Genomic DNA, 22,065 nt, shown 5'->3' with positions numbered 1-22,065 from the left:
AATGTCCAGTCGTTCTTCTTAGTTTCTCGGCCGGGTTGCCGGCCGGTTCCAGTGCGTCGGCGCGGCTGTTTGACAGCTTGTCAACAACGTGATATTTTGGCGGTGCATCTTTTTATCAGTGAAACCATTCTCTAGAACAAATAGCAAGGCAGGGGAAGGGTTTGTTTGCATCTCTGAGGGTGGTCGTTTCCTCCTCGTCTTTTCTTCATATCTTCGCCTTTCACTATCTTCAACCAAATACACCCACTTAGTCATGCCAACATTGCCCGCCAGCCAAAAGACCAATTGCCCGGGGCTGTCCCGATCGATCGAGATATCTCTTCGCCAGCCGACAAGACATCAGTGATGTCATCGCGCACTCGCTCCTCCTGGAATGCCGTCGTCGTGAAGTGAAAGGGAAGCGCCTCGTCCCTCCTAGCATTTCCTCCTTATCTCGAGGTCTTTCTCTGAGGGGCCCGCCGCGTTGCTGCGCCGCGCAAAAAGATCATCTCGATCATCTCGAGATCTCGGTGGTGGGTTGGTCATACGAGTTGTCGGCCGTCCCGAAACGGAGAGCGACGAACACCCGCGAATGTTGCGACCCGGGTTTCCGAACCACCGAGCGTTTTCAGCTTTTGGACCACTAAAAGCCCTCCGTTTTGTTCTTTAGGCTCTTCAAGTCAAGTGCTTTCTCCCCAAGGTGTCCACATGACTCGGTCACGTGGGGCGCCGTTGACACCCGCCCCGGGTCCGTCTCCGTGTAAGTGGACTTTTTTAGTGTTGTTTTCTCTTCGGAGGGCCCCCCCCTTTTTTTTTCTGCTGGTGCTGCGCTGCGCAACGGGTATTGTCCCAAAGCCGAGCGGCTTCAGGGAGTCAAGTGATGGAACAGAGACTGCCGAAAAGCATGTGAAAAAATGGCAATCGTCGGCTTCTAGTGATAGTGACGAATAAGGAAACTCTTTCCGTTCCCTCCGTCATTACCGGCGCTATCTGTACAGACCCGGCAGTGGCGGTGGCGTGAGGTTCTTGGTGTTGCCCGCAAGGTCGGCAACCAAGGCCTAGAATGGACCTAGCTGGATAGAGTTGATGCTGCTGCAAGGCAAGTGTGGCATGGGATATTGAACCTGCTTGGAGAAGCAGTGTGAAGAACCCACCACGAGATGTTGCAACTGCACGTTTTCATGATGGTTGTGAACACTCCGTGGACTCACAGCAGTGCATCGGAATGGGGGATCATGCAAATAGCACGCGGTTGAGTTGGCTTTTCGGAGTCTGCATGAAGCAAGTTTTCCGTACAGATCTGAAGCCATAGGCCATATATGGAATAAAAGTCCCAAACAAGTTTTTCCTATCGTCATGTAGGGCGTTATGCATTCTTCTATCTCTATTGTTCTACCTTCGTCTGCATAGTTCTTGAGTATTTCTCCAGTGTTTAGCCGTTCGCGGCAAAGGATATCCCTAATGGGGAGAAGACAAGTTAAGCCTGAACAATAAATCATAACTCCCCAGTGTCTTTGAGTATTTGCGAAAATGTTCTTCTTCTATCCTCATCATTGGGGCTCAAGTGTCCACTGCAATATTTGTGTTGTTTTCGGACCTCCTAGGTCAAGTGTTTGTTGCCAAGGTTGCCGAACGAGTGTTGGCTTGCGGAGGCAACCTTGATGAACCAAGCAACTGTGTTCTCGAAGTCAATTGATAAAGGATATGGCAAGTCAGCCATGTCGAGGAGCTGTCTCGCTACATCAGAGCAGACAGAATGCATGATGATGTTATGTTGACTTTCCAAATTCATCTTGTGTTTCTTCGTGCGGTTATGCAATGTCAATATCATCAGCTACCTCTGGAGTTGTTTCTTTCAAGGGTGTGGTCGTCATTGCAGGGGAGGGTTGTCGTTGTTCGTCTGTTATTGTCGGAGGCTGTTGCCACTTGAAGCTGCTGTTCGTGAAGGTAGTCGTCGATATCGTCATGGCCGCCGTCGTCGTCGTCGTCGTCGTACCATCATCTCACTTGTTGTTCTCGGTCCATTCCGTCTTCGTCTTCGTCATCGTCTTCGTCGTCAGCTTCGGCATCCTCACTTCCCTGTCGTATCCTCATAATGTACCCGCCAGCAGTCATCGGTAAACGTCGATTTATGTCTCCATCCATCCGTTGAGCTTGGCCTGTCTCCATTTTAGTCTGAGGTTGGTTCGGCCTCTCCCGAGGCCCGGTGCGTGTCTCAGCTCAGTAATGACAGTCTTGAACTCTGTCAGTATCATACCAACACCAAACGACATCAACAGTCACTTCAACGCTGACGGGCGCGTCAAGGGTCTGCTGCCGTATCTCGAGGTCCGTGTCTTCGGCTCGGTGGCGACCGACTTCTCCGCGCGCTCTCTCTCTCCGATAGACGGAGAAGATTTTTCGCCCCTTCATTTGTTTAAACTTTCAGGGGCCCAGGTACCATCGTGAAGAGTCCCATGTGGGACAAAGGGGTACCAGCCGCGCCGGGCCAGTGGCAAACTAACCTCACAAAGGGCAAACGAACCCAACCCTCTCTTGTCAACTATCACGGCCCTCGGGGAGGAAAGGACGGAAACGTTCCGAAACCTTTATCCGAAGGAGGGAAGAGAGAAGTTCCCCATCCATCATCCTTGTATGTTCGGTCTTCTCTGGTATTGTCATCTGCCGTCGTCGTTGCTTCTGTCACCGTCGAGATGGTTCTATTCTTCGAACAACGTCGAGCGAGTCTTCGATTCTACCGACTGGGATGGGAACGGTGTGCATATGCGGTGAGAGTTACAGGACCGTTAGGGGCCAAGCTGGTCTGCTTCTTTCGGTGGGGATAAAGGGGGGGTACCATTCCCGCTCAAGGGTATCTGGCCTTTCGCGGGAGGGACATCATGCATTTGTTTTTTGTTTAGGACCCGACAGCAGCGTCGCGCCCGACCCCCATCCCCTTCCCCTCCGAAGTAGGTACAAGTGCGGTACGCGCCCTGGGTAGCCGAGCATGCCGCCGCTCTTTGTCTGTCGGTGAGCTTGGTGCCACTCCTTCCTCATCGGGGATCGTTGCGCGATATCTTTGTCACCGTTCACCTGAAGGTCAAGCAGGTCGAGCGAGAGCGAGGGAGATGCAGGACGAGGGAGGTCCGAACGCGTGGCTTGTAACTGGGAGCCCCCTCGCTCCCCCATTGCCGGGCCAAGGCTCGTAGAGCTTTTGCCGGGCGTGGCGACTTGGAAGAGATCCATCCATGGGAATTAGGGACGGGAGAGGATGCCATTTGGGAGAAGTGACTGATGGCAAACATGGGGCCACTGGTGGTCTGGTCGACGCCATTTCGGGTTTGCCATTGGTCTCGTCAACCTCTTCCCGCCAGGGGAGGGCCGGCTTCCAGACGCAAGAGACCCTGCATCGCCGACCAATAGCCAAGTCCAAACGTCGTGATTCCTTTCGATGCCCAGTCTTTCGAAGCAAATATACGAAGGAGAGTAGTGGCGAGGCCAGGTGCGACCCAACAAGTGGAGATGCTAGGTACAATCAAAGGACATCTCTCGTCGTCGTCGACATGATAGGTGTCTTCGAGAGGCACTCAACTGTGGCGGCGCTATCTTGACAGAGTGTCGTGATGGCGTAGGACCAGGGCTGGGTCGCCGGTCGGCAATGACTACCTGCTAGTGATTAGGCCGCTGTGGCCTCGAGGACAGCCGCCCTCCAAACGCTTCGCGAAGGACATTGTTTACTGAAGTTCGACGAACTTCCTACGTATTTCTCGAAAGACCTGGATGACAGGTGAGCGAACACCCATTAATAGATGTTCTATCGCGTCCAGACTCAGGGTGGGAGTCATGTGCCCCGGGTCCTGTCCCAGTATCTCGTGACTAGGCAGGTTGGAACAGGTCCCCTGCCACGCACTTCTCACCGTCAGTCAACAAAGTATCGGCCAACAAGCCACCAAGGCTCGAGGCACTATTATCTCTCGCCAAGGCAAGGTCATTTCTTTGCGACCCGTAGACGGCGACTCAAAGCCAGAGGCGGCATAGCACTAGCGACCGCATCGGCCTAGCAGGCCAACAAGCCACTGCCCTCTCGAGGAGAAGTCTCTCGAGGAAACTACCTGAGCGTTCTCGGTACTGGCCACTGGCCACTGGCCCCACATTCATCACAGTCGTCCCCCTGAGTTGTGCAAATGTCCCCCCGAAACATCATGCAATTGTGGCAAGTGGAACTCTGCCCTAACCACCCGGCCACAACACAGAACCTGCCATTCCACTGCCTGTGAAGCCTCAGCATTGGTTCTACGAAGCTCCTGCCGTCAGGGACGGGAGACAGTCACAGATAAGGCTGTGTGTAAGTGACGTAGGGACATACGATCGCGCAAGCTGGGGATGCTAGCAAGGGTAGGTCCCCGAAATGGCCTTCCTTTAGGGTACCGCAAAACAACTCGCCGTTTTTTTCGTCCACGGGAAAGCTTACCTGGCCACCTTGGGCCGCAATGGTCCTCTATCAAACTACGGTTCGGCAAGCAAGACCGTCATGTTTTGACGCCATACCAAGCAAAGACCTTGCACCAACACCAGGTCTGCCCTATCAGGCTTCGTATTTGTAATATTAGGATAATCCTCTTAGTCTCCTTCGAGGTAGTTGGATTGTTTCAAGAATGTGTGCAGGTCGGGGGGTGTAAAATACCTCGAGCCAGGGGAGACGGTATTCCCGCCGCACTATGCAAATAGGTGACTAAGAGAGGAGAAGCCCTCTCTCTCCCTTAGGCCCAACGCAAGGTGCGGGAGACTGCCCGACCCTGGTATCAGTCTGGGGACAACAGTCAGTAGCGTCAAGAGAGCAAAAAGCCATCGGTGACTAGCGTTACTTCCCGCGGGTCCCGCTCGTGAATGACAGGACAAAACAGTCAGGACCACCGCAAGGAATTTTCGGCATAACTACTTATGCAGTACTCAGCTTGGGTCGAGGTGATTGTAGACCAGAGGGCAAAGCGAGGACCCCACCGGTCAAACCGGAGAGGGTGCGCCTTGCAGGGCCCTTACTGTACAAGGCACCAGATGGTCCTCGGGGCTCAGCCCTCAGATGGAGGCAGCTTCCGCGCCCCCCTCTTAAGCATCATCTTAGATCTAGGTGAATGCTTGTTGCAGATCTATCAGGGGAGATTGGTCCAGTGGAGCGGGACACCATTCCGTTTGATAATTCCTAATACCACTTGGTATGTCAGGAAACGGCTATTCGCACTTAGACTGTGGAACGGCGGGTCGTACGAATCTTTCCCGACTGGTGAAGTCTCGCATGGTTTGGGGTGGCTTGTGTTTGCGGAGAACACCAGGGCCGCTTAGGAGAGGCGCTTCAGCGGCGCCAGGATTAGAACCGAGGCACTGGAACACACGAGACCCCTGGTGAATGCTCTCTCGAGGAGCGATGAGCAACGGCGAACCACACCTCACAAAGAGAAGAGCCATCCGATCCAAGGGACCAGGCATGTGTCAAGGTATCTAGATGAGCCCAGAATAGTCTCTGGCGGGTTGGGTGACGTCGAGAGGTACTGGCAGAGTACCAGAGGACCGGGACGTCAAGCCCATGCCAAGACTAGCTGCTTTGTGAAGCGAGCGGGCTGAGAGAACGGTAGACGAACTAGTCCCAGATACGGGCCCTGGCCGATGGCTGAGGGTACATAAGTCCCCGTGAGGGTATAGCCTGCCCGACAGGGAAGTAAGAGGGGGCGAGATGGCATTGTCTGTTCTCTCATGGAGGGTTCCTGAGTGACTGGTGGTGGGTACTGGTGGACCAGAGAGAGCAGCCATTCACCCGACTCACTCCACGTGGTGGATTCCTATAAAGACGCAGTCGGCTGCATTAACCAAAGGGAGGTCTTGAAAGTTGGTTTTGCCGCTTGCAAAGAGGTCGATGACGGTACAAGCCGTTGAGAGGCTGAAAGGACGTGGCGCTTTCCAGGTTCTACCGTAGATAAAGTGGGAGGTATTAATACCCTGGCTTGACCCCATATGCAAAGGACGCCAACCGAGCACTCTTGCGCACGCTTGCGAGGAAGACCCCGTTCCTCGCAGCCGCCCATCAGCAGCACCCAGGTTCGGAGGAAACAGCTGACATTAGCAACATCTCGACCTCGTGGACGGCCACCCCCATTCCCCGAACCTCCGGGCCCGGACACGACACTCCGTTTCTGGGCAAGGGAACTCGGGATTACGGACAGAAACGGAACCAAGAGAGTGGGGTGACGCGAGCAGCTAGACACGCGATTTTACGGTGAGAGCCTCTTGCCGAGACCAGCACACAAAAGCAGCTGCCTTTGCTCTTTGCAGCCTCCACTGAAGACGACGATTCATGAGCATGGATTGGCAGAACGGGACTGTCTAGCCCTCCCGAGGAAGCCGCTGACTTCAATACTCAGCCCTAGCCCAGCCACTTGGACCGCGGCTGCAGCCCTGCCACAGCTGCCCCAGAACCGCGCCGAAGGGTCTAGTAGCTCCGTTCCAGAGCCACGCCCAGAGGCCGGTGACCTACTGCCTACCTTGTCGTCATCGCAACGGACCAAGACGGCCATCCCGATGCTGACTACTTATGGGCGTCCTGACTGATTAAGACGAATAGAAGCAGTCGATACCCCAATGCGGCGGCAGTCTTTGGCCTAGACACGGCAATTCAGACAATCTTTTGCAGGGAAGCTCGAAAAACCTGCCCACCACTATCATGACGCACAAGGGCAAGGGCCCAGTGCAGTACGACTTTGGAGACGAAGACTCAGAGGTATGCCAACCATTCGTTTCCCGTCAAGCAAAGGCCCGAATCTTCTCGAAATGGAACTTCCACAACCGCGCTCTCAAGACGAGAGCTCCTTGGATTTGCGCCCCCCTCCTCGCCCAAGTGGTATTGCATGGGAGGTAACACGAAAACAACATGGCCCCGTATTGCCAGAAAGTTCGACCTTGGACGACAAGGGAGACGCCAGCCAAGAAATCTGGCTGGTGGCAAGCGGAGGGCACTCCCTGGCCGCCACCGGGAGGTTGCAAACGTGCCTGGCGCGTGGCCAAGGTCATGATTGGGTTGTGGCGCTTGCCCGGGGGAAGCAGTGCTTCCCCAGACCCGATGGGGCGACTCATGCTCCCTGCCAGTGTGCCAAAGTGGCCTGGTGATGCGGCATTCAGGAGTCGGACAACACGAGAGAAATGTGATGAGGCAAGCAGAAGAGAAGAGAAAGGGGCAGAATGATGTCAATGACGAAAAAGAAAATCCCATGACTGACCGAAGAAATTTCTAGATGATTGCCCATACTCCCCTGTCGCCTGAGTTTACGGTCGACGGTCTAGAGCACTTTCACGCCACATCGGCCACTAATCGAACCACCGGAGGTGGACCCACCCAACCTCCGCCACCGCCCGGGCCGGTCTATTCTTACACGCAGGGAGCGCCTGATGTGGCAGCCCTTTCCCATCAGGGCTTCAGCTCGGCGTCCATGGGTGCCGCTAATGTGCCAGTGATGGTCGGAGCTGAGTCCTACGACTTGACGTCACCGGTGAACCCTGGTTTGCCGTATATGCCCGCTGCCAATTTTGGCTGGCAGTCTCCGAACTCTCATACGATGCGCGGCGGCGATGCGTCGCAGACCATCGCCGGTGCCTCTCTCAGCAGCCACTGCGACTTTCAGTATAGGCAACCGCAGACCGGCGGCCGCTCATTCGACGGCTATGTGTCACCAGCGACGCTGCAAAATCCCGCGCTCGGGTTCGAGGCAGGCTATGCCTGGGCAGGGCAGCATGATAGGCAATTGACCAGTCAGATGGCGATGGGAGGAACTGTTCCGGGCAGGTTGGCAATGGCAGACGAGAACGTTGGCGAGGTCAGCGTGAGCCCGGAAGCGGCCTTCTCAGCCGTGGAGCAGGACCCCACGGATGGAGCACCCGAGGAAGCGAAGGCACAGCGAAAGAAGCCACGGCGGACAAAGGCAGTGACTAGCCCGGCCCAGTTCGAACACCGAGGGAGCACCAGCTCTCAGACAACGATATCTTCGTCGGGGTCCAATAACACCGCCAAGCCCAAATCGACGAGCAAACTCCGATCCGCCTCTCGAACCTCCAAGAATACCGTCACCAGGCCATCCGAGACGCCAGAAGAGCGAAAGTCGCGCAACTCTCACAACCTAGTTGAGAAGCAGTATCGCAACCGCCTCAACGCGCAGTTCGAAAGCCTGCTCAACGCATTACCGGACAACATTCGGGGAAGCGGGACTGGCGATGAAAGTGACGGGCCCAATGTGGATCTTGGCGATAAGCGGGTCAGTAAGGCCGAAGTCCTGGATATGGCGCGTCGACATATCAGATCCTTGGAGAGGGACCGAGATGCATTAGAGCAAGAGCGCGACGAGCTGCTGAGCGACATCCAGCAGATGCGCGAGGACAAGGATGCCGCTGCTTGGACCAAGGACGCACAGTAATCCGACAAGATGCCAAGCAAGAGTGGCCGTGGTGGCGATTGACGGCTTCTTGGACAGCTGCATACCATCGGTCTAGCGTCCAACACAAGGGTCCCATCGGCGTTGTGTTCCGCCGCTGGCATGATGAGGTGGTGCTTCATTCGGACGGATGGATGGATAAGTGAGCTTGTCTGGATATGACCAGGCCATCGAGCTTTGCCTTCCCCTGATTCAACACGCATCTAGCTCCTCTCCCACGACAGCATATTCGCGACGGGTCGCATGACTGCATATTGGCCCATTCGGGACCGGGACCGTTCTTAGGGAGGTTGGTGTTACGTTATCATCGCATGGTTGGCTTCTGGGTTTGCACTCGGAGTTTGAGAGCACGAAAACGAGAGGCCGTAGACGCGGCCTGGGTCGGATGCAGATGGACAAAAGCCGGGATTATTAGGTTTGGTTAGGGGTTCCTGGGCTATTCTGGAAGATCCTGGGTCCTGGGTTGGGGTTGTTTTTTTCTCCTTTGCAGAACTGGCGTTTAGGGTTGGATCCACAGTCCCAAAGAGACGCCGGAGACCGCTGGAATTGGCGAGAGTAACGAGTCATGACCGCATATAGACAGGCTTGCTTCGATTGTCGCACCTGGGAAGTCCCGGGGCATGAAATAGAACCATTGCTTGCTTCTTTCATCCTCGCACAATCCTCGAATCAGGTCTGTCCATAAGCGAGGTGAAGTCTAATACCAAGATTCAAGTGAAGAAGTTATCGACCTAAGGGCTAGCTACCTCGGGTGGAAATTCGGGTTGCGCTACGCAGCTGCCCGTTTGGCTTGGACCGAGCCAGCGACGGATGAACCAGACCAGAGCTTGCTGCTACCCTTTGGTTGTTTTGCCAGTCTCTATTCTCTGTCGTTGCAAGAGACTTTGCGGCCGAGAGACCAAAGCGACAAGGAATCTCGCCATGTCCAAGCCGGCCCCTGACTGTGTTTGAACCTCGTGTGCTCTGGCAATTCGACAAGACGGAACGTTCTGTTCCACATTATGGCGAGGAATTTGATCTTCTGCCTCTAATATGCCCCGTGGTATGCCGTCAATCTTTGTTCCGTTGATGTCGGATCTCGCTGCCGGCTGCCTAGCTCTGAAAGTGGTATCCATTGGCAGCAAGGGTCGGCTCTTTTGTGTATGCTCAGAGCCAGACCACGGTCCTCATCATCGAAAGAACCCATGGGGTGCGCTCGTCCCGTTATTTTCTTTTGATACAAGTTTCGTTCGGCTCTTTTTATGGCGAGCAGTGGTTTATGAGAAAGAAGTTGCCGTTCGTCCGTGTGTGTCTCGGTGGTGAAGCCGGGAGAATTGACGTCAAACTTACGATCTGCCTAAGTTGGTCGACTGGACAGGCTTTCTAAAGAGAAAACTTACGGCAAGCGCATCCGTCCCAAGCTTGATGCCTTCCGCATCAGTAGAAAGAGCTGCCATGCCGACTTACGTACATTAGGCAGGTACGTAATCAAGTAGTTACTGCCTGCTCACTTAGTCGACCTAGATAGTGCCTGCCTTTCATAGTTATATTGCTTTGCCCCTGTGTCTAATACATGTAGAAATCACACAGGGCAACACCCAGGTTTATCGATTTGAGAATGCCATTTTCTTCCCTATCAGACCTCAAATTACCTGCTCTACCATCGAAGAACTTCCGTCGTACCACTGATCGTAAACTACCGTATGGTGGCCTCGAGAGAGTACTTACCCAACCCAAAGCCAGCGAGAGTCTATGCAGACCCATTCTTGACTCTCATTGAGCCGCCGCCATATTCACCGACCCTGGATTGGACCCCTCGCCGCTTTCAGGGATGTCGGACCCGTTGAGGAAGACTCAGTGCTATTCCGACAGCATCCATGGAACAACAACGCTACTCTCGAGTCTCTTGCCCTCGGGCGTCCAACCAGCCGACGCGAGACTGCCCCGGTGGCAATCACACGGGGGATGTAGCGGTTCCGATAGAGTTCTCAGCCCTTCAAGACTTTGTCGACTGTCTCGGAAGGCCAAAAGGTAGACTCGTTCCTTCGCGCTGTTGAGCTGCCTTTCAGTAACAGGCAAAGATGGCCGATGTTCGACCACTGGCACTCGCACCTTTCACTTTCATCTTGAATTTGTACCGTTGGTCACAACTGCTTTATTCTAGATGGAGCAGTCTTCTGGTGCCTTGGACCAGTCAGTGATTTCCTTGAGACCACCGTATTCCTCTCCACCATACCAAGAGCTCTCGACATAAGGGCTGTCAAGAGATCTCACTCAGCTGTCGTCCGAGGTCGTACCGACGGCCTCATTCATTTCGCAACTGTCCTCGAGCTGGGCGATAAGGTTCCTTTGCGCCGTTTCAGTTAGGGAGAACTTGGCATATCTGCCGCCAAGGGGCTTCTCGACGCTCTCCATTCCTTGCCAGTGGCCTCTCCAAGGATGTTGTAGCCTTTGTTGAGGATTATGACGACATAAAAGGTCGAGTAGAGGAGAGTCTTGTTCACAGCGGGATAGCACTGCATGAGCACCTCGGCGCTGATGGCCCCGTAGTTGAGCTCCAGGGCGTGAAAACCAAGGTCAAGGGCCCACAGGTGGGCTTCGGAGACGGGGAAGGATATTGGAACTCCTTGACGAACAGAGGTGCGAGCTGCTGCTGTAGACATATTTGGCGTTGGCGATCCAAGGGGCCTTCCAGTGGAAACACTGACGAGTGTTATCTCAAAGGTAGGCCGAGCAGCGACCTTATAGCTTATCAAATGAACTTTGAACAAAGTAGACGTGGACTCGGCACGGATGAGGCCGGAATATATCCGGTTATTCTGGAGAACAGACACATAGGAATTCTGTACTTTCGTTGATCCGGCAAGCAGGAGTCAGGTTGACGGAAGAGCTACCTCAATGCTGACACTGTATAGCGTCACTGAGCATACCACCGGCTGCTCGAATACCTAGAATGAATGGATGACTTGATGGGTACATGTCAAGTACTTCTGTTACCAACCCGTCAACTAATTTGACCCCAACACTTCAAGTACACGGTTCATACCACAACTTGGTGTTGTCAGGATAGGCCCATGAAGTTTAGGGTAACCCGTCAAGGCCTGGCCAAAACTCAGGACGCCGTTTGCGGGTCGGCGCGATTTCAAGGGTGCATCCGTTGGTCTTGGTGATGTTGAATCGCTACCGTCCAGGACAAAAGCTTGGGGCCGACACCCGTTCCTAGGGATATGTTAACACGCATTAGCTTTGCTATCACAGCGTCACACTACAGTCAAGCCCAAGAACCCCTTTCACTCTCATCAACTCGCCGGGGCAGGAGGACAGGCTATAATGATGATGATAAGTCCTCAGTACGTACATTGAATAAAACTATGACCTGCAAGGCAGAAGTTCAGCTGAAAGAATTTTTCAAGTCGGAAAGTGTAGTTAGTCTGCAATGACAATAATCACGAATACAAGTTGCTTGATTTGACTAGACACACCAGAAGATGCCTCTACCCAGTATCGCCCGCTGGCCTCTTTCCGCCAAACCCAGGCTTTCCGCGGGAACCACCCGATGCTTTCATATCCGACCAGCCTCCCGGTTCCCTATATATTCACATAGAGCAAATGCTCGACCAACAAACAATAAAACCCTCAAATTAGTAAAACCCAGATATGGCACAACTCCAGAACTCCACCGCCGTCCCTGCAACTCCATCCCTTGGTATCAAAGCACTCCAGCAACTGAGAGAACCGCCGCTCTGTGAAATTGTATGTAACAATATCAAATCCACCCCACACCACCCCACACTCCGCGTATCCGCCGTGCAAGCTGGATATCCTTCTGCATGATCGTAACTCTCTTGGCGTGTATGGCGCATAGATTTGTATCCTCGAACAGATGTACCAGGAAAGCCTCGGATGCTTCTTGGAGCGCTTGTATGGCTTGGGACTGCCACCTCATGCCTTCATCCCTTGGTCGGACACCCAATGCGATCTCTCGGACCTGCGGAATCTGATGTGAGCATGCAATCATGCCTGGAAAAGCCTCCCGAGGACGACATACCAGTCTAGCGAAAGGAAGCTTGAGAAGTAACAAGTCGGTGCTGCTTTGATATTTGCGAATTTCCCTCAATGCCACCGTACCAGGCCTATATCTGCGCGCGCGCTTCTGCGGCACTGGGTCTCCGGCTACAGAACAACAGGGTCAGGTGGCGCATTCACACAGAGAATTCGTCAGACTGAACTTACGTTGAACATCACTGGGCCTTGATCTCCTCCTGGCGGGGCCTGACTGCTTTGCTCTCGCCGTGCCCTTCTTGGGGGTTCCCTTTGCTGGTCGCCGGCCGGTCATGATCTTGGAAGCGCGTAGTTTCGCGGGGAGCTCAAGAGGAAGGCGAGCAAAGCCGTGTGCTGCGCTCGATGTAGCTACTCTGTGCGGAATAGGCAATTAGACGATTAATTGTACTGGTAAACAAAACAGGGTTCTGGGAACGTCGTTTTCGAGAGAACAAAAGGTAAAAGAGAGGGACGGCGATGTTGTGCGGGTCTGGACGCTGCATGTCAAAGAGGAATGCGACGCTTTCGGCGAAATTGGAGAGGCTGGTGAGCTTTACTAGACGCGACGATTCGCGATCAGGCACGTCCCCACCCAGCATGTTTTAATTGATGTGGCGGGGGGAGGTACCTGTAGCTTCCTCGTCCAGCCGACACTCCCATTGGTCGAACCCCCTACGGCTCTCCCAGCTGCCCCCAACGGGCCCCTATCGAGCCCCTAAAGAGCTTGAGAGCGCACTAGAGCCGCTAGAACCACCGAGCTTTTACAGTTCCCATTTCGCAACATCCATCAAGCATTGAGCCCTGCAGCGGGTCCCGTGGGCGTGGGGAAAGGGCCCTCCAAGGCAAGCTCACTCCACCAGCCCCAAAGCGACGTCGGCTCTTTTATCGATCGGGATGCTGACTGATAACGGAATCATCAAAAGAGGCCACCTTTGATCATCGACTCATCGGGAGCCGATAGATATATCGCCAACACTACCGACAGTTGCCAACACGAACGCTGGCATTTTGCCTGCATTCCAATCATTTCTCCTTCTGTCTCTCTCCGCCCAAAAACTTGACAGCCACCTTCGCAACCCTTGCCAATCGGGAACCCCTCCTCACCTGGTTACCAAGTGATTCCGTCCATATCCGGCCTCGTGCCGAAGCTACCACAGTCAAACAACACCCGCGCCCAGCATGGACCAGATGATGGGAGGCGGCGGCGGCGGCGGCGGCGGTGGGAGGAACCCGCTGGAGGAGTGGTTCTGGGATACTCCCATTTGCACAAGATGGTGGACCACGGCCACCATCGCAGTCAGCGCCCTCGTTCAGTGCCAGATGATCACGCCGTACCAGCTCTTCTACAGCTTCCGGGCAGTATTCATCAAGAACCAGGTATGCTACTCACCCACAGCCATTCCTTCGACGATGATTAAGAGCAGGTCTTCTAACAGCTTCTTGGCATAGTACTGGCGACTACTCTCCACGTTCCTCTACTTTGGTCCCATCTCGATCGATGTCCTCTTCCACGTCTACTTCCTCCAGCGGTATTCGAGGCTCCTCGAAGAGTCCGCCGGCCGGTCGCCGGCGCAGTTCACTTGGCTGCTTCTCTACGCCACGATCAGTCTGATTGTTATCTCACCACTGTTCTCGATGCCTTTCCTCGGCCATCCGCTGGCATCAACGCTGGTCTACATCTGGTCGCGGCGGAATCCGGATACCCGGCTTAGCTTCCTGGGCATCCTTGTCTTCACCGCTCCCTACTTGCCGTGGGTGCTGATGGGCTTCAGCCTAATCCTACACGGGACGGTGCCCAAGGACGAGATCATGGGCGTGGTGATTGGTCACATTTACTACTTCTTCTGCGACGTGTATCCACCTCTACACAACGGCTCCCGCCCGTTTGATGCTCCGAGGTGGTGGAGGCGCATTTTTGAAGGCAGAGCGGAAGAAGAAGCGCAGGAGACGGTCGATGATGTTGACCACGACATTGCTGCTGCTGCTCGGGCTGGAGCAGTGCAGCCGGAGGTGATGTGAGCGGAGCGTTGCCACGGCAGGACCGCGATATACAAGGCGCAAAACTCTACTGTGTCCGTCCACTCCTTTTTCATTCATGAGGTATTGCATGGCAGCGCGGTTAAACAAAGGGCTCAAAAACATTGGAATGGCGTTCATGGCTGAAATTTGAAGAGATACATGTCAGCCCTAGCAAGGGTGAGATACTAGGTAGCTGTACCTAACTATGTAGAGCGTCGAACTCTGACTACAAATTCGGACTATTTGCCTGTCTAACTTCGTGCGGTGTAGATCTCTCCACACTCTCACCATCAGCATTACATGCCCACAATTCGGACTTCTGGGCCGATAAGAAACAGTGCTTGAGAAGGATTTCAACGTCCTGCGTTACCAAGATTGGGCAATAATCTGACGCGTACCACACCGTGTAAGATCGGGCCTCATACCCACAGCACAGATGTTCGTTTTTAAAGAAGAGAAATTGGCAGATTTCACCTCTCTTTCTTCCCCTCCTCATCACAATTAGCTCAGCTTCGTTCATAGACAAAGATCCCACCCAGCAGACAGACATACACCCCTCTCAACTTGGTCGACATGCCCCTCCCAGACCACGCCTTCAACCTCACCGGCGGCTGCGACTGCCGCGCCATCCGCTACCGGATCGCCGTCCCGGCCAAAGACCAACGCCCGCAGTACGTCACCCTCCCGGAGCGGCCCGGCGGCGACGACTCCGCCCCGGGCCCGGACGTCCGCGTGCCGTTCAGCGTCTGGTGCCACTGCGACAGCTGCCGCGCCTACTCGGGCGCGCCGGCCAACGCCTTCCTCATCTGCGGCGGGTCGCAGGTCACCGTCTCGGCGCTGCCCGAGGACGCCTCGACGGCGGCGACGGGCACGCGCCTCGCGGGCCCGGAGGTCGTCGACGACGGTAAGAGGGCCGCGGCGTACCGGCCCGGTGCGGAGGTGCTGGTCCACGGCGGGGAGGGCGCGAGGGGCACCTGGGTGCGGTGGTACCGGGCCGAGTACTGCGGGCCGGCGGCGGCGCGGGCGTTCTGCGGCCGGTGCGGCACGTTCGTGGCGTTCACGCTGACGCCGCTCGAGGTGTGGACGAAGCGGCCGCCGCGCGAGGGGCTGGAGACGCTGCTCGAGTTCCCGCTGGGCAGCCTGGACAGGGAGCACGTGGGGCAGGAGTGGATGGCGCCGGAGAGGGCGGTGCACTACCAGGACGGGCTGGGGTGGTGCCAGCGGGCGATGAAGGGGTTCGAGGGGCCCAAGCACCCTTGGATTCACTATGACAGGGAGATTGACGGGGCTGACAACTGAGATATCCGTCTGTTTGGAGTCGCCTGTAGGCAGGCGTGTTAATTACTTACTGATATGAAGGCGTCGCACTCAGGGAAGAGAAGAAGGGACGGAAGACCACGTGGAAACAAGTTGAAAATGTGATTGTATTTTGGAGATGCAACCTAAGGTCCTGAAACTCATCCAAATACGACAGGTATATACGCTGAAATTTCATCATGATAAGTGTAGATGGGCTGTTTGCCGAGGAGCCCCTTAGTGTAGATACGACTCCACATACTGCTGCCGGTGAACGTTTGAGTCCAGGTCGCTCGACCGGTTCAGGGGAGTCCACTTGGGCTCGTCCTTGAAAAGCCGCATCGCTTGGATGTACTGGATATCATCACATTTAGTCAGAATGGCCCACAACATTACGCACGGGTTGGAGATGCCCGGAAGGGACTTGCGTTGGACTCATCGGTAGTGAAGCGGTGGTAGATGCCGGCAGGCAGGATGAGGAGGTCGTCCTTGTCGAGCTGGATGCGGATCCAGTCGTCGCCCTTGCTGCGGACGTCAAAGTAGCCGGCGCCGTCGCGGATGTACCTGATCTCCTCGTCCTCGTGCAGGTGCTCGTGGAAGAAGGACTTGACCTTGGCCTCGTAGACGTCGCCCATCTTGTCCGGGGAGACGGTGATCTCGTCGCGGTTCTTGTAGCCGCGCTCCGAGGCCAGCTTGTCCACGCCGGCGATGTCGCCGATGCGGTAGTAGAGCACGCCCAGCCGCTGCAGGTCCTCGACGTCCACGGCCTTGCCCGAGTCGTGAGGCAGGCGCTGATCGCCCTGTCCGAAACCTGTTAATCGCCAAGGTCCTGTTGGGTGTTTATGCAGCATGAGACTCACCTCGAGGTTGTCGTAGAGATATGCCTTCATCGTGAGATTGTGTGAGTGAGCGAGCGAGGGAGTGAGTGAGTGAGGGCTTTTCCGACGATAGCTGGTATCACCCCAGGAGCACAAGTGCCTTGTCGTCCTTGAGATGTATTCAGTGATTGGGTGAGGTTTGTCCGGTATTTGAGTGACGATGTCGAAGGTGTCCAGTTCGGGGCCGGCTTGTTCAGATATATTTTCAATGCAGCCTTTAAATGGACCGTTTTGGTACTAATCGCCTTGAAGGCAATTGGCTAAGGGGACCTAAACGTGCCGATTTCTAGCGCTGACATGCGCAGATCCAGCGATGGTGGGATGCCAACTTGCGATGACGATAAGTGGGGGCCAGGCCTGGGTAACCGCGCTATTGTCACCGGCGGGAACTGGCACACACACCTGGAGTTGGAGGGGATCTGCAGGATACCTACTAGGTATGTGCATGTTGCTTACACAGTTCCGCTTGCTGATTCGCAACTACAAGGAAGCCTTGCCTGAGATGGAATGTCGCTTCACGAAAGTTACACTCACTAATACCCCAGAAGATATTCAATCGGCTGCAATATTAAAAGTCAAGACTACTATAACTTACCTAACAAGGTACATAGGTAGGTAATCAACTAGGCCTCTGGGTAACGGGTGGCGGAGGTACCTTACATAAAGGAACCATCAAATTGCCGAAGCTTAAATAACGCTGGTTGGGGCTTCGGGCGTCGCGCATTGACAACTGCCGCCTGTGCGGGGTAGAAGCTCAGATATAACTTCAACCAAAAGGACATCGAAGTACTGTCCCAAACCGACATGTTCACAACCCTGCGCTCCACTCAAGGCTGCATCCATTTACGCATGGCTTAAAATCCCATGGACTAGACACATTGACTCTACAGGCTGTACAATTGACCAGTCATTTGGTTCGGCATTCAGTTGGGGCCTCGCCCCCGTCTCAGAGGTTGCTGGGTCATGGTGAAAGGGTGAAGACCTGCTAACCTCAGAGAGCCTACACATCAAACACAGAGCTCTCACCCTGCACAGCATGTCAACAGTGGGAGATTCGAGGAGCGTCACTGATGGCCCTCCATCCGAGGCAGGGAGTACAACCAAGCCCAAGCTGCAGCTCCCTGCAAGCTGTGACCCACCCCTCCCGAATAGTCCTCGAAAACAGCTTGTATGGGTTGTAAGTACAACATATTAGCGATGTATTTCCTTGGAAAAAGCGAATTGACAGTGATGCCAGGTGTTTGGAGGCACTGGCCACATGGGCCGGTCTCTGGTCAAGAGCGCGTTCGCCCACGGAGACCTGGTTTCTATCGTTGGCAAAGTCTTTGAATCGGATCCAAAGACCATGGGACAGACATCGCCGCAGTGCCTCACTACCGTCTGTGACGTGCGGTCTCGAGAGTCGGTGGAGAAGGTCATCAACAAAACGCTGTCGCACTTTGGCCGCATCGATGTCATCGCCAATTGCTCCGGCTATGGGGTGATTGGTGCGTGCGAGGATCAAGACGAGCATGATATCCGCAACCAGTTCGAGACCAATTTCATGGGCACGTTGCACATCATCCAGTCAAGCCTTCCGTACTTTCGGCAGAACGGGGCCGGGCGGTACTTGATATTCAGCTCCACCTCCGGAGCACTGGGCGTGCCGGGGCTGGGGCCGTACTGCGCCACAAAGTATGCCGTCGAGGGCCTCATCGAGGCCATGCTCTACGAGATTGACTCCTTCAATGTCAAGGCTACGCTCGTCGAGCCAGGGCTCGTGCGAAGGGACGAACCCGACTCCAAGACGAATCCCCTCCCGACCTGGGGCCACTTCTGGATCAAGCCTGCGAGTGAGCCATACGGCCAGGCTACATCGCCGGCGCTGCACGCCAAGAGAATGGTATCGTGGCTCGGGGACCGGCAGCCGACCAGCGCCGTCAAGTGCGCAGAGCTGGTATGGCAGCTGGGCCACTGCTCTTACCCACCCCTGCGTCTCATCCTCGGCAGCTATGCAATCGAGAGCATCCGTGACAGGCTGCGCTCCGTTACCGAAGAGCTCGAGGATTGGAAGCACCTCAACTTTCCGGCGGCCCCGGAGTCCGGCGGCGGAGACAAGGACAAGACGGAGAAGGACGAGCGGGGGGACAAAGATGACAAGACGGACGAGGACAAGGACGAAGAGATGGCCGATGTCTCGGGCCAAGGCGAGATCCAAGTTGCTACTTGAACTTGACACCTGGCCCGAATGGTCTATTAAGCCAAAGTACTTGACACGACATGCCTTGCTTTACGGCCAAGGTGTAGCGGGGAGGACCATGACAACTTTTACAGACAAAGAATGAGCTGGGGAAAGACACTTTTGTGTCTTGCACATCTGAAAGAGGAGATAAGGATCTATCAGAGGATTTCAAGGTCTCAGTCTGGGGAATTTAACTACTTGTACTGAGAGGCATGTCCGTTCAGGGTCCAGCTGCAGTATGGGATGGAGTCATGTACAGCGGATATAGGGGTTGAAGATTACCTCTATTGGGAAATTTCCAGGGGTTTCAGCAGGTGCAAGCTGCTTGGCAAGTTCTAATTTTACCTTGTCAGAGACTAAGGCACGCGAAAGAGGCATTGAAGTTTTCCAACTGCACCAGGACCCACTTTATTTGCGAGGCAGGCATTGGCGCTAGCCTGCTTTTCGTTAGCGGCTTGCTTGTCCCTCTCTCCCTGCTCTGCGTTATCGAGGCCCCGGCCCAGTAATTTAACAGGTATTCTTTTTCGACACATTTTACCGTGACACGCGTCTGACGGAACTATCCCTTCTTTTTCTCTCGTCTGGAGATAGATCGAGTCTATGAACTGTCCTTTGTGACACGCCTTGACTGTCGAGAGTGCTGAGCATTGAAATACCGGTTGCTTCTCGTCTCGGAACCAGCCTCTCCTTTCCTCTCGCCCATCCTCCCGCCCCTCGACATCCCCGATCCTCGTCTCCCGGCGGAACCGCATTGGACCCCCTTAGTCCTGTTCAACAGTCGCTCGTTTCGAAAACTCAGACACCATGTCGGACAAGAAGAACGACGAATACGTCGTCCAGATGCCCAAGAGCAGCCCGGCTTATGGCGGCGAGAAGGACTCCTTCCTCGGACGAGGCCCGTCGCACCGTCATGGTGGCCAGGCCAGCGCCCTCGCATCCAAGATCGAACACAGCCCTCCTCTATCCATCCTCGCCTACTGTGTCGCATCCATCAGTATGACGGTTGTGAACAAATATGTCGTGTCGGGGAGCGACTGGAACCTGAACTTCTTCTACCTGGCTATCCAGGTATGCACACCTGGCCTGACCCAGACTTGCTCACATGTGGCCACATCGGGAACTGAGGCTGATAATTGCTTCTTTTTTGTTTGACAGAACGCTGTGTGCACCCTTGCCATCTTGCTCTGCAAGCAGGCCGGCCTGATTAAGGGTCTTTCACCTTTCGACATTGACAAGGCCAGGAAATGTATGTCCTTGCTTGATCGCAATCAAGAACAATCTTGACCCTTGTTTCTTGTTCCTGGGTTACTGACAGTGTGTAGGGTTTCCCATCTCGCTTCTCCTTGTCGGCATGATCTATACCGGCACCAAGGCCTTGCAGTTCCTCTCGGTCCCTGTCTACACGATCTTCAAGAACCTGACCATCATCGTGATCGCCTACGGCGAGGTTCTCTGGTTCGGCGGCAGCGTCACTCCCCTGACCCTGCTGTCCTTCGCCCTTATGGTTCTCAGTTCTGTTGTGGCAGCCTGGGCTGATATCCAGGCGGCCATCAACAGCTCTGGCCTGGCGACCGACACCACTGCCGCCATCTCGACTCTCAACGCCGGTTACGCCTGGATGGGTATCAATGTGTTCTGCTCGGCCACCTACCTCTTGGGTATGCGCAAGATCATCAAGAAGATGAACTTCAAGGACTGGGACAGTGAGTAGACCCTTGAAGCCATGCAATTGAGGCTGTGTTGCCATGCTAACACATGTCCAGCCATGTTCTACAACAACTCCCTCACGATCCCCGTCCTCGCTATCTGCACTCTGCTCTTCGAGGATTGGTCGCACGCGAACCTGGTCAGGAACTTCCCTCCCGAGACCCGCAACAACCTGATGATCGGAATGGTCTACTCTGGCCTGGGTGCTATCCTGATCTCGTACTGCTCTGCCTGGTGCATTCGAGTCACCTCGTCGACTACCTACTCCATGGTCGGTGCCCTCAACAAGCTCCCCATTGCCCTCAGCGGCCTCATCTTCTTTGACGCCGCTGTGACTTTTGGCAGTGTGTCTGCTATCATCATTGGCTTTGTCAGTGGTATCGTCTATGCCTGGGCCAAGGTCCGACAGACGGAGCAGAACAGGAACAGCTTGCCTACGCAGCAGCCTGTTATGAGCGCTAGCTCGCAGAGCAACAAGGATGCCAGCAACTCATAGATTACAAGCGAGTGAATTGCTTATATCATGAGCACAGCAGCATGCAGTCCCTGCTGCTACCCAGTCATTGACCTGACTGAATCTGGGTGTGATATCCAGACCAAAGCCATGAAGCGTCAATGAGCCTCAGGGGGGTCACTGCTAGTGTCCCCTGCAGGTTGGCTTTTGTTCAATGTTCATGTTCATGTACCTCATAGACAGTCTACGCGTTTAATTTTGGTGTTTGTTGGCATAGAAAGAGGGCTTCTTGTCGGGAGCGAGAGACAGAGGCACCGGTGAAGATGAAAAGGGTGTAGGGTTATCATATGGCATCGCGTCTTTGCATCCATACAGCAGCACATGAGCCAGGATCAGACGAGCTATCCGCGAAACATGGGGCCGGCGTTTGGAGGGAATCATCGGACAAACGACTTTGCGGCTTTCGCGCTCTCCCGTGAAAATGAGTGCACGGTCTAGAGCAGCTTATTTACATATTTCCTTACCACTTTGAAGTAATGGCATGTTTACGACATTGGAAGTGATGCATGGTATTGCCTAGCAACGTACCCTTATCAACTTGCTGACTTGCTGGGCCATGGTGACAAGCCAACATTGAGTTTACCAGAGTTTGCCTCAACCTACCTACCTAACCTACCTTACTAGGTATTTGCCAATATGGTGGTCAGGAGGTGCAAGTCTGGATGGCTTGTGACAGCTGCCATGCTCCAGAATGAGCCGCCTAAATTCCGAGGGCCAGAGCCACAGCGCCTCCACATGTGCCAGGCCGCTGCCCTACTATTCGGCAAGGCGAGTTTTGGCTGGTACGTCGGGTCCTGGTGACGTGACATCATCTCCACTCCAGCTCTTCCTCATATCTTATCACCAGCAGATCAAGGAATAAAAAGGGTAGCTGAGCTTTGACGTTAGTTCTTTCAACGACAACGACAACGTTAACGGCCACCCAGACCAAGCTCTGCTACACCAGACAGCTCCGGCTTCCACCCTTCTTCCAGTCCTGCT

General features: G+C 54.7%; 6 protein-coding genes across 6 annotated transcripts; 4 read left to right on the top strand and 2 right to left on the bottom strand.

Annotated features, from left to right (window-relative positions):
• Positions 1-6,670: 6,670 nt before the first annotated feature.
• E0L32_000973 (uncharacterized protein) lies at positions 6,671-8,411 on the top strand (the record flags this gene model as incomplete). The annotated part of the gene is made up of 2 exons (XM_031144763.1): positions 6,671-6,847; positions 7,239-8,411. 2 exons carry the CDS (start codon positions 6,671-6,673, stop codon positions 8,409-8,411), a joined length of 1,350 nt encoding a protein of 449 aa, XP_030992866.1.
• Positions 8,412-10,771: 2,360 nt separating this feature from the next.
• E0L32_000972 (uncharacterized protein) lies at positions 10,772-13,048 on the bottom strand (the record flags this gene model as incomplete). The annotated part of the gene is made up of 5 exons (XM_031144752.1): positions 10,772-11,227; positions 12,298-12,396; positions 12,457-12,581; positions 12,642-12,803; positions 12,859-13,048. The coding sequence occupies 5 exons, from the start codon at positions 13,046-13,048 to the stop codon at positions 10,772-10,774; spliced, it is 1,032 nt and encodes a 343-aa protein (XP_030992865.1).
• A 580-nt stretch (positions 13,049-13,628) lies between these two features.
• On the top strand, positions 13,629-14,468 carry E0L32_000971 (uncharacterized protein; the record flags this gene model as incomplete). Its single annotated transcript, XM_031144741.1, has 2 exons — positions 13,629-13,826; positions 13,899-14,468. The coding sequence occupies 2 exons, from the start codon at positions 13,629-13,631 to the stop codon at positions 14,466-14,468; spliced, it is 768 nt and encodes a 255-aa protein (XP_030992864.1).
• A 516-nt stretch (positions 14,469-14,984) lies between these two features.
• On the bottom strand, positions 14,985-16,654 carry E0L32_000970 (uncharacterized protein; the record flags this gene model as incomplete). Its single annotated transcript, XM_031144730.1, has 3 exons — positions 14,985-15,790; positions 16,165-16,564; positions 16,625-16,654. 3 exons carry the CDS (start codon positions 16,652-16,654, stop codon positions 14,985-14,987), a joined length of 1,236 nt encoding a protein of 411 aa, XP_030992863.1.
• Positions 16,655-17,678: 1,024 nt separating this feature from the next.
• E0L32_000969 (uncharacterized protein) lies at positions 17,679-18,851 on the top strand (the record flags this gene model as incomplete). Its single annotated transcript, XM_031144719.1, has 2 exons — positions 17,679-17,819; positions 17,880-18,851. 2 exons carry the CDS (start codon positions 17,679-17,681, stop codon positions 18,849-18,851), a joined length of 1,113 nt encoding a protein of 370 aa, XP_030992862.1.
• Positions 18,852-19,667: 816 nt separating this feature from the next.
• On the top strand, positions 19,668-21,066 carry E0L32_000968 (uncharacterized protein; the record flags this gene model as incomplete). The annotated part of the gene is made up of 4 exons (XM_031144708.1): positions 19,668-19,931; positions 20,019-20,109; positions 20,186-20,566; positions 20,627-21,066. 4 exons carry the CDS (start codon positions 19,668-19,670, stop codon positions 21,064-21,066), a joined length of 1,176 nt encoding a protein of 391 aa, XP_030992861.1.
• Between the last annotated feature and the right edge of the window lie 999 nt (positions 21,067-22,065).

The sequence above is a fragment of the Thyridium curvatum genome (genome assembly GCF_004353045.1).
Source record: "Thyridium curvatum strain D216 chromosome Unknown NODE_4_length_842636_cov_84.159710, whole genome shotgun sequence".
NCBI lineage: Eukaryota > Fungi > Ascomycota > Sordariomycetes > Thyridiales > Thyridiaceae > Thyridium > Thyridium curvatum.
This window is presented reverse-complemented; position numbering and strand designations above follow the sequence as displayed.